The 10588-nt window shown below is 48.3% G+C and overlaps 1 protein-coding gene across 1 annotated transcript; it reads right to left on the reverse strand.

Moving 5' to 3' along the window:
* Positions 1-229: 229 nt before the first annotated feature.
* Positions 230-3464, reverse strand: LOC115127916 (small ubiquitin-related modifier 3-like). The gene is made up of 4 exons (XM_029657524.2): positions 3331-3464; positions 1798-1926; positions 1559-1630; positions 230-1441 (listed from the first exon to the last, which is right to left on the reverse strand). Exons 1-4 carry the CDS (start codon positions 3349-3351, stop codon positions 1340-1342), a joined length of 324 nt encoding a protein of 107 aa, XP_029513384.1. The 5' UTR covers positions 3352-3464; the 3' UTR covers positions 230-1339.
* Positions 3465-10588: the final 7124 nt, after the last annotated feature.

A 10588-nucleotide genomic window follows, 5' to 3' on the forward strand; every position in this document is an offset into this window, starting at 1 on the left:
AAACACTAACAGGTGACAGCACCCCTTGCTGGAAGTACTGTAGCCTCACAAACACAGCTGTCTCAGAACAGATTTGCTCAACTTGCTCTGTGTGAAGTGAATGACCAGTTAATTACCATCCATGTACTTTATCCTATTTGATAAGATGTGCGGTTTGAAATTTCCTAAAGTGGCCTAGGAAGACAGCAGCACTCCTCATACAACAGCCAAAAGGAACAACCAAGGTAGCTGAGTACCAAACTATATTTATTGCATACAGTAGTAAAAGACAATGTACACATCATTAGAGCAACATAAGGACTAGTGGACCCGTGCTGCCTACTCAAGTCCACCACAACAGTCTGAAGGCAGGTGGGAAGAGTCATCAAGTCTGATTAGAAACAAAAAAGGTCAAAGGTTGTTGAAGTCATGGTGGATTCCCTTTTATTTTGTCACAAAATATTGATTGAGGGATGGGCTAAAACCAGGAGCTCAACTACTTCCATTAAATATATGTGGAAGGGGTGAGGGGGGTAGAAACCAAACAGACATGTGAAAGGTAAGTTGCATTCTTTCAAGCGATGTTGAAAACAGACCTGAAACTCTTTTCCATCGTAGACGTTTCTGTTCACTTTTAGTAAAGCCTTTGTTCCAGAGACACAAAGCAATTCAATCTAATGGCACCAGCAGTACAGCACCCCATTCACCAATATTCCTTCACACTGTACACGTTTAAAATTACAATTGATCACTTGGACTGCATATTTTGCAAAATGTACTTAAAAACAACAGACAAAAAAAAAAAATATTTTGCATATTATGAGACCTCTTCAACACTAAGTCCCTCAACATATGGTAGATTTAATATGTGTCCCAAATGGCACCCTATAGTGCACTACTTTGTTTAGTGTAGAGCACTATAAGAGGAATAGGGTGCCATTTGGGACAAAGCCTGAATGAGTTGAACCCCCCCCTCACATCCCCATTGTCTCCTGTGTGAAACAAACACATATTCTCCAAAACAAGCAGTTTAAAGTCCATCCTCAATATGAATATAAACAAGACATTTGTGGATTGGTGGCATGAAATCCAGCTTGAAAAGAATAAGACCATGGCTACGAGCAGATCAATCACACAAAAAAAAAGTGGGACCATTATTTAATAAAAAAAGTTGCTGCTCATCAACTGTGTTTCTGTCCTCAGAGGGAGAGGCGCCTCAGAGGGTCCATACACCTTTAAGAGAAGCCTCAGAGAGGGAGGAGCCTCAGAGGGTCCATACACCTTTAAGAGAAGCCTCAGAGAGGGAGGAGCCTCAGAGGGTCCATACACCTTTAAGAGAAGCCTCAGAGAGGGAGGAGCCTCAGAGGGTCCATACACCTTTAAGAGAAGCCTCAGAGAGGGAGGAGCCTCCTCCAGTCTGTTGTTGAAATACATCAATAGTATCCTCGTCTTCCATCTCAAGCTGCCAACACAAACACATAGAATGATCAGTGTGCTTGTAACTCCATCTGTACATGTTATAACTTCTTCTGAATCTTTTGCATTATGGAGGACTACACCGAAAGTGAGTGTCACCTACCTGTGCAGGCGTGTCGGTCTCGTTGATTGGCTGTCCGTCAAACCTAAACCGTATCTGTCTAATTGACAAACCCTGAAATAAAAGATGAGGGGAGAGAAAACAATGTCAGGCTCACCTAGCAAGTTACTGTGGTCAGGAGTTGCCCTGTAAGGTTGTACAATCAGCCTCAAAGCTTAACATTGTCTTTATACGAGCAGAAAAGTAGACGGATGAATGTGAACTTTAAGGACAAGCCTCACTTGTCTTTCACAGTACGCCTTCATCAGCTTGCTGAGCGGAGTGTGCCTTTTAATTTTGAACTGGACTACGGACCCATCTTGACCTGCAACCTTAAGGTTGATGTGGTCGTTTTCAGTCTTCACTCCTTCCTGAAAAAACAGTGGGGAACAGGTGCATTTCAGAGACAATAGCTACATTGTTTATATCAAATCAAAAATCACAGTTTATTGGTGATATAACACATGGTTAGCAGATGTTAATGCGAGTGTAGGGAAATGCTTGTGCTTCTAGTTCCGAAGTAGTATCTAACAAGTTCAAAACTACCTAATACACACATCTAAAGGGGTGAATGAGAATATGTACATATAAGTATGGATAAGCGATGGACCAAGTGGCATAGGCAAGATGCAGTAGATGGTATAAAATACTGTATATACAGGTGATATGAGTAATGTAAGATATGTAAACATTATTAGTGACATTTAAAATGAACCGTGATTTGGGTCTCAATGTTAGTGATGGCTGTTTAACAGTCTGATGGCCTTGAGATAGAAGCAGTTTCTCAATTTCTCGGGCCCAGATTAAAAGCTACAGTCTAACAGTTAATGTTATGCATTACATGGAGCAAACCTTTTGTCTAAAATTAAAGCATCTCGACGGGCATTGTAACATGAAGATGTTAGCCAACTAGTCACGGCAACCCCATCTAATAAAACTACGTTAGCTACCACACTGCTAACGGTTGTATTTTAATGTACCTTCATTTTAGCAGAGTCCCATTGGGACAAAGTGTCTCTTTTGTAAGGGAGCCCTGCATCGCACAATTACACAACATTGTCACAAAAAAACGGCAGTGTAGGACGAGCATAACAGCACTGGTAGGTTGACGAGTTCACAGTCTGTCGGCGAGTTAATATCTCGGTGTCAAACATTTGTGTTTAGCCTTTATAGCTAGCAATAGTTTAGCTAGTTAGCTCTAACAACAAGAGCCATGCTAACTTAGATGGCTAACTGGTCAGCCATCAGTAGGGTGGCAGCTCCATCTAACGTTAGCATGCTAGCTCTAACTGCAAGAGCCATGCTAACCTAGATGGCTAACTGGTCAGCCATCAGTGGGGCGGCAGCTCCAGCAAACTAGATGGCTAACTGGTCAGCCATCAGTGGGGCGGCAGCTCCAGCTAACTAGATGGCTAACTGGTCAGCCATCAGTGGGGCGGCAGCTCCAGCTAACGTTAGCATGCTAGCTAGTGATAACGCCGTTGGTCTCTACTCCAACGGGCGCAGAAAAGTCACAATGGCGCTGTTTCACTGAAAACCATCACTTTACAAAAACAGGAATAGATAAATAGTACACTACATCTAACAGATAACTGGCTAGTTAGCCCAAATTTTCTATACGAAAAACGTTACAAAATGTCCACAAATCAAACAACCTTTGTTTTCTCTTTTTACCCGCTCAAAACGGAATCTGGCAACCTACCGTTATCACCAACATATTAGTACCCTCCACAAGGAAATACGGAAAATATTCAATCACACACAACATTTCTTACCTTTGGCTTTTCTTCAGACATTCTTCAGTTAATGCTCTAATATGTAATAATTTACAGACAGATTGCTAAATGTTTGCGCTTATTTTTCCCCAACTCTCTCCGTCTTCTGTTTGTCGACCAGGAGCGCGCATAGGGGTTTTAAACTCTAATTGGTTCACTGGGTCACGTGTCTATATTTTTTCTCGTGACCGTGCTCACGCGAGCGCGCAAATCGGTTTAATGCGCGCTCCCGTGAATTAAAAGCTAAATTCGACAGCTTATTCTATCACCTGGATAAATCAATGTATGAAGTGTGTAAAGCTACATGTTCGTTAATCAATGAAGCCTCTCAAAGATGTTTGAGCCGTGGCCATCATAGACTAATGTACACTGAACAAAAATATAAACGCAACATCAAATCACATGTTTATAAAGAGCTTTTTACATCAGCAGATGTCACAAAGTGCTTATACACAAACCCAGACTAAAACCACAAAGCATGGCTAGTAGTTAACCAGAACAACATGTATTAAAGAGACTGGGTCGCATTCAAGTAAGGCAAGAAACAGGAGCCATTTTTTGAAACGGCGTGTTGAAATGTAGTGCTGTGCTGTTAATTCTACCTGAATGTGTACAATTTTAATATTTGCTGGCAGTCATTTAAAAAACGTTTTCTGACATTTGTGCCATCTTAACACAACCCTGGTGTTCTTCTCTCAGTAACTCTTTTGTCCTGCACCCAAATGAAAATATATTTCAGTAAAACATTGATTGATTATTAAAACACTGCAAAGAAAAAACCCTCCACAATTTTCCAGAATGAATATATATGGACAGTTCCAGTCAAGAAATCATCAAATCACTAAATCAAATTGAGTTTCCAAATAAGTAAGCAGCATACTGGGGCGGCAGGGTAGCCGAGCTCCTTAGGGCTGTGTTCCTAGTCGAGCTCCTTAGGGCTGTGTTCATAACCGAGCTCCTTAGGGCTGTGTTCCTAGTCGAGCTCCTTAGGGCTGTGTTCCTAACCGAGCTCCTTAGGGTTGTGTTCCTAACCGAGCTCCTTAGGGCTGTGTTCCTAGTCGAGCTCCTTAGGGCTGTGTTCCTAACCGAGCTCCTTAGGGCTGTGTTCCTAGTCGAGCTCCTTAGGGCTGTGTTCATAGTCGAGCTCCTTAGGGCTGTGTTCCTAGTCGAGCTCCTTAGGGCTGTGTTCATAACCGAGCTCCTTAGGGTTGTGTTGCTAACCGAGCTCCTTAGGGTTGTGTTCCTAGTCGAGCTCCTTAGGGCTGTGTTCCTAACCGAGCTCCTTAGGGTTGTGTTCCTAACCGAGCTCCTTAGGGCTGTGTTCCTAGTCGAGCTCCTTAGGGCTGTGTTCCTAACCGAGCTCCTTAGGGCTGTGTTCCTAGTCGAGCTCCTTAGGGCTGTGTTCATAGTCGAGCTCCTTAGGGCTGTGTTCCTAGTTGAGCTCCTTAGGGCTGTGTTCATAACCGAGCTCCTTAGGGTTGTGTTGCTAACCGAGCTCCTTAGGGTTGTGTTCCTAGTCGAGCTCCTTAGGGCTGTGTTCCTAACCGAGCTCCTTAGGGTTGTGTTCCTAACCGAGCTCCTTAGGGCTGTGTTCCTAGTCGAGCTCCTTAGGGCTGTGTTCCTAACCGAGCTCCTTAGGGCTGTGTTCCTAGTCGAGCTCCTTAGGGCTGTGTTCATAGTCGAGCTCCTTAGGGCTGTGTTCCTAGTTGAGCTCCTTAGGGCTGTGTTCATAGTCGAGCTCCTTAGGGCTGTGCTCCTAACCGAGCTCCTTAGGGCTGTGTTCATAGTCAAGCTCCTTTGGGTTGTGTTCCTAGTCGAGCTCCTTAGGACTGTGTTCCTAACCGAGCTCCTTAGGGCTGTGTTCATAGTCGAGCTCCTTAGGGCTGTGTTCCTAACCAAGCTCCTTAGGGTTGTGTTCCTAGTCGAGCTCCTTAGGGCTGTGTTCCTAACCGAGCTCCTTAGGGCTGTGTTCATAGTCGAGCTCCTTAGGGCTGTGTTGCTAACCGAGCTCCTTAGGGCTGTGTTCCTAACCGAGCTCCTTACGGCTGTGTTCCTAGTCGAGCTCCTTAGGGCTGTGTTCCTAACCGAGCTCCTTAGGGCTGTGTTCATAGTCGAGCTCCTTAGGGCTGTGTTCCTAGTTGAGCTACTTAGGGCTGTGTTCCTAGTCGAGCTCCTTTGGGTTGTGTTCATAGTCAAGCTCCTTAGGGCTGTGTTGCTAACCGAGCTCCTTAGGGCTGTGTTCATAGTCGAGCTCCTTAGGGCTGTGTTCATAACCGAGCTCCTTAGGGCTGTGTTCCTAACCGAGCTCCTTAGGGCTGTGTTCCTAACCGAGCTCCTTAGGGCTGTGTTCCTAGTCGAGCTCCTTAGGGCTGTGTTCATAGTCGAGCTCCTTAGGGCTGTGTTCCTAGTTGAGCTACTTAGGGTTGTGTTCCTAGTCGAGCTCCTTAGGGCTGTGTTCCTAGTTGAGCTACTTAGGGCTGTGTTCCTAGTCGAGCTCCTTAGGGCTGTGTTCATAGTCGAGCTCCTTAGGGCTGTGTTCCTAGTCGAGCTCCTTAGGGCTGTGTTCCTAGTTGAGCTCCTTAGGGCTGTGTTCATAGTCGAGCTCCTTAGGGCTGTGCTCCTAACCAAGCTCCTTAGGGCTGTGGGCTGTGTTCATAGTCAAGCTCCTTTGAGGTTGTGTTCCTAGTCGAGCTCCTTAGGGACTGTGTTCCTAACCGAGCTCCTTAGGGCTGTGTTCATAGTCGAGCTCCTTAGGGCTGTGTTCCTAACCAAGCTCCTTAGGGTTGTGTTCCTAGTCGAGCTCCTTAGGGCTGTGTTCCTAACCGAGCTCCTTAGGGCTGTGTTCATAGTAGTCGAGCTCCTTAGGGCTGTGTTGCTAACCGAGCTCCTTAGGGCTGTGTTCCTAACCGAGCTCCTTAGGGCTGTGTTCCTAGTCGAGCTCCTTAGGGCTGTGTTCCTAACCGAGCTCCTTAGGGCTGTGTTCATAGTCGAGCTCCTTAGGGCTGTGTTCCTAGGAGTTGAGCTACTTAGGGCTGTGTTCCTAGTCGAGCTCCTTTGGGTTGTGTTCATAGTCAAGCTCCTTAGGGCTGTGTTGCTAACCGAGCTCCTTAGGGCTGTGTTCATAGTCGAGCTCCTTAGGGCTGTGTTCATAACCGAGCTCCTTAGGGCTGTGTTCCTAACCGAGCTCCTTAGGGCTGTGTTCCTAACCGAGCTCCTTAGGGCTGTGTTCCTAGTCGAGCTCCTTAGGGCTGTGTTCATAGTCGAGCTCCTTAGGGCTGTGTTCCTAGTTGAGCTCCTTGGGTTGTGTTCCTAGTCGAGCTCCTTAGGACTGTGTTAGGGCTGTGTTCCTAGTCGAGCTCCTTAGGGCTGTGTTCCTAGTCGAGCTCCTTAGGGCTGTGTTCCTAGTCGAGCTCCTTAGGGCTGTGTTCCTAACCGAGCTCCTTAGGGCTGTGTTCCTAGTCGAGCTCCTTAGGGCTGTGTTCCTAGTTGAGCTACTTAGGGCTGTGTTCCTAGTCGAGCTCCTTAGGCTGTGTTCATAGTCGAGCTCCTTAGGGCTGTGTTGCTAACCGAGCTCCTTAGGGCTGTGTTCCTAGTCGAGCTCCTTAGGGCTGTGTTCCTAACCGAGCTCCTTAGGTTGTGTTCCTAACCGAGCTCCTTAGGCTGTGTTCTAGTCGAGCTCCTTAGGGCTGTGTTCCTAACCGAGCTCCTTAGGCTGTGTTCCTAGTCGAGCTCCTTAGGGCTGTGTTCATAGTCGAGCTCCTTAGGGCTGTGTTCCTAGTTGAGCTCCTTAGGGCTGTGTTCATAGTCGAGCTCCTTAGGCTGTGTTGCTAACCGAGCTCCTTAGGGTTGTGTTCCTATCCGAGCTCCTTAGGGCTGTGTTCCTAACTGAGCTCCTTAGGCTGTGTTGCTAACTGAGCTCCTTAGGGCTGTGTTCCTAGTCGAGCTCCTTAGGGCTGTGTTCCTAACCGAGCTCCTTAGTGCTGTGTTGCTAACCGAGCTCCTTAGGGCTGTGTTCCTAACCGAGCTCCTTAGGGCTGTGTTCCTAGTCGAGCTCCTTAGGGCTGTGTTCATAGTCGAGCTCATTAGGGCTGTGCTCCTAACCGAGCTCCTTAGGGCTGTGTTCATAGTCAAGCTCCTTTGGGTTGTGTTCCTAGTCGAGCTCCTTAGGACTGTGTTCCTAACCGAGCTCCTTAGGGCTGTGTTCATAGTCGAGCTCCTTAGGGCTGTGTTCCTAACCGAGCTCCTTAGGGTTGTGTTCTAGTCGAGCTCCTTAGGCTGTGTTCCTAACCGAGCTCCTTAGGGCTGTGTTCTAGTCAAGCTCCTTAGGGCCTAACCGAGCTCCTTAGGGCTGTGTTCATAGTCGAGCTCCTTAGGGCTGTGTTCCTAGTTGAGCTACTTAGGGCTGTGTTCCTAGTCGAGCTCCTTTGGGTTGTGTTCATAGTCGAGCTCCTTAGGGCTGTGTTGCTAACCGAGCTCCTTAGGGCTGTGTTCATAGTCAAGCTCCTTAGGGCTGTGTTCATAACCGAGCTCCTTAGGGCTGTGTTCCTAACCGAGCTCCTTAGGGTTGTGTTCCTAGTCGAGCTCCTTAGGGCTGTGTTCCTAACCGAGCTCCTTAGGGCTGTGTTCCTAGTCGAGCTCCTTAGGGCTGTGTTCATAGTCGAGCTCCTTAGGGCTGTGTTCCTAGTTGAGCTCCTTAGGGTTGTGTTCCTAGTCGAGCTCCTTAGGGCTGTGTTCCTAGTCGAGCTCCTTAGGGCTGTGTTCATAGTCGAGCTCCTTAGGGCTGTGTTCCTAGTTGAGCTACTTAGGGCTGTGTTCCTAACCGAGCTCCTTACGGCTGTGTTCCTAGTCGAGCTCCTTAGGGCTGTGTTCCTAGTCGAGCTCCTTTGGGTTGTGTTCCTAGTCGAGCTCCTTAGGGCTGTGTTCTAACCAAGCTCCTTAGGGCTGTGTTGCTAACCGAGCTCCTTAGGGCTATGTTCTAACCGAGCTCCTTAGGGCTGTGTTGCTAACCGAGCTCCTTAGGTTGTGTTGCTAACCGAGCTCCTTAGGGTTGTGTTCCTAACCGAGCTCCTTAGGGTTGTGTTCCTATCCGAGCTCCTTAGTGCTGTGTTGCTAACTGAGCTAATTAGTGCTGTGTTGCTAACTGAGCTCCTTAGTGCTGTGTTCCTAACCGAGCTCCTTAGGGCTGTGTTCCTAACCGAGCTCCTTAGGGTTGTGTTGCTAACCGAGCTCCTTAGGGCTGTGTTGCTAACCGAGCTCCTTAGGGCTGTGTTCATAGTCGAGCTCCTTAGGGTTGTGTTCCTAGTCGAGCTCCTTAGGGTTGTGTTCCTAGTCTAGCTCCTTAGGGCTGTGTTCCTAGTCGAGCTCCTTAGGCTGTGTTCCTAACCGAGCTCCCTTAGGGCTGTGTTCCTAGTCGAGCTCCTTAGGGTTGTGTTCCTAGTCGAGCTCCTTAGGGCTGTGTTGCTAACCGAGCTCCTTAGGCTGTGTTCCTAGTCGAGCTCCTTAGGTTGTGTTCCTAGTCGAGCTCCTTAGGGCTGTGTTCCTAACCGAGCTCCTTAGGGCTGTGTTCCTAACCGAGGTCCTTAGGGCTGTGTTCCTAGTCGAGCTCCTTAGGGCTGTGTTCCTAACCGAGCTCCTTAGGCTGTGTTCCTAGTTGAGCTCCTTAGGGTTGTGTTCCTAGTCGAGCTCCTTAGGGCTGTGTTCCTAACCGAGCTCCTTAGGGCTGTGTTCCTAGTCGAGCTCCTTAGGGCTGTGTTCATAGTCGAGCTCCTTAGGGCTGTGTTCCTAGTTGAGCTACTTAGGGCTGTGTTCCTAACCGGTACGGCTGTGTTCCTAGTCGAGCTCCTTAGGGCTGTGTTCCTAACCGAGCTCCTTAGGGCTGTGTTCATAGTCGAGCTCCTTAGGGCTGTGTTCCTAACCGAGCTCCTTAGGGCTGTGTTCATAGTCGAGCTCCTTAGGGCTGTGTTCCTAGTTGAGCTACTTAGGGCTGTGTTCCTAGTCGAGCTCCTTTGGGTTGTGTTCATAGTCGAGCTCCTTAGGGCTGTGTTGCTAACCGAGCTCCTTAGGGCTGTGTTCATAGTCAAGCTCCTTAGGGCTGTGTTCATAACCGAGCTCCTTAGGGCTGTGTTCCTAGTCGAGCTCCTTAGGGCTGTGTTCATAGTCGAGCTCCTTAGGGCTGTGTTCCTAGTTGAGCTACTTAGGGTTGTGTTCCTAGTCGAGCTCCTTAGGGCTGTGTTCCTAGTCGAGCTCCTTAGGGCTGTGTTCATAGTCGAGCTCCTTAGGGCTGTGTTCCTAGTTGAGCTACTTAGGGCTGTGTTCCTAACCGAGCTCCTTACGGCTGTGTTCTAGTCGAGCTCCTTAGGGCTGTGTTCCTAGTCGAGCTCCTTAGGGTTGTGTTCATAGTCGAGCTCCTTAGGGCTGTGTTCTAACCAAGCTCCTTAGGGCTGTGTTGCTAACCGAGCTCCTTAGGGCTGTGTTGCTAACCGAGCTCCTTAGGGTTGTGTTGCTAGTCGAGCTCCTTAGGGCTGTGTTCCTAACCGAGCTCCTTAGGGTTGTGTTCCTATCCGAGCTCCTTAGTGCTGTGTTGCTAACTGAGCTCCTTAGTGCTGTGTTGCTAACTGAGCTCCTTAGTGCTGTGTTCCTAACCGAGCTCCTTAGGGCTGTGTTCCTAACCGAGCTCCTTAGGGTTGTGTTGCTAACCGAGCTCCTTAGGGCTGTGTTGCTAACCGAGCTCCTTAGGGCTGTGTTCCTAGTCGAGCTCCTTAGGGCTGTGTTCATAGTCGAGCTCATTAGGGCTGTGCTCCTAAACGAGCTCCTTAGGGCTGTGTTCATAGTCAAGCTCCTTTGGGTTGTGTTCCTAGTCGAGCTCCTTAGGACTGTGTTCCTAACCGAGCTCCTTAGGGCTGTGTTCCTAGTCGAGCTCCTTAGGGCTGTGTTCCTAACCGAGCTCCTTAGGGTTGTGTTCCTAGTCGATCTCCTTAGGGTTGTGTTCCTAGTCGAGCTCCTTAGGGCTGTGTTCCTAACCGAGCTCCTTAGGGCTGTGTTCCTAACCGAGCTCCTTAGGGCTGTGTTCCTAGTCGAGCTCCTTAGCTCCTTAGGGCTGTGTTCCTAACCGAGCTCCTTAGGGTTGTGTTCCTAGTCGAGCTCCTTAGGGCTGTGTTCCTAACCGAGCTCCTTAGGGCTGTGTTCCTAGTCGAGCTCCTTAGGGCTGTGTTCATAGTCGAGCTCCTTAGGGCTGTGTTCCTAGTCGAGCTCCTTAGGG

Source organism: Oncorhynchus nerka, linkage group LG3 (assembly GCF_034236695.1).
Source record: "Oncorhynchus nerka isolate Pitt River linkage group LG3, Oner_Uvic_2.0, whole genome shotgun sequence".
NCBI lineage: Eukaryota > Metazoa > Chordata > Actinopteri > Salmoniformes > Salmonidae > Oncorhynchus > Oncorhynchus nerka.

Coding starts and splice junctions, on each gene's coding strand:
- LOC115127916 (XM_029657524.2), bottom strand. CDS start 3,351: ATGTCTGAAGAAAAGCCAAAG. Junction 1,631..1,797: donor AGGCGTACTGTGAAAGACAA/GTGAGGCTTGTC, acceptor CTTTTATTTCAG/GGTTTGTCAATTAGACAGAT. Junction 1,442..1,558: donor AGACCGACACGCCTGCACAG/GTAGGTGACACT, acceptor TTGTGTTGGCAG/CTTGAGATGGAAGACGAGGA.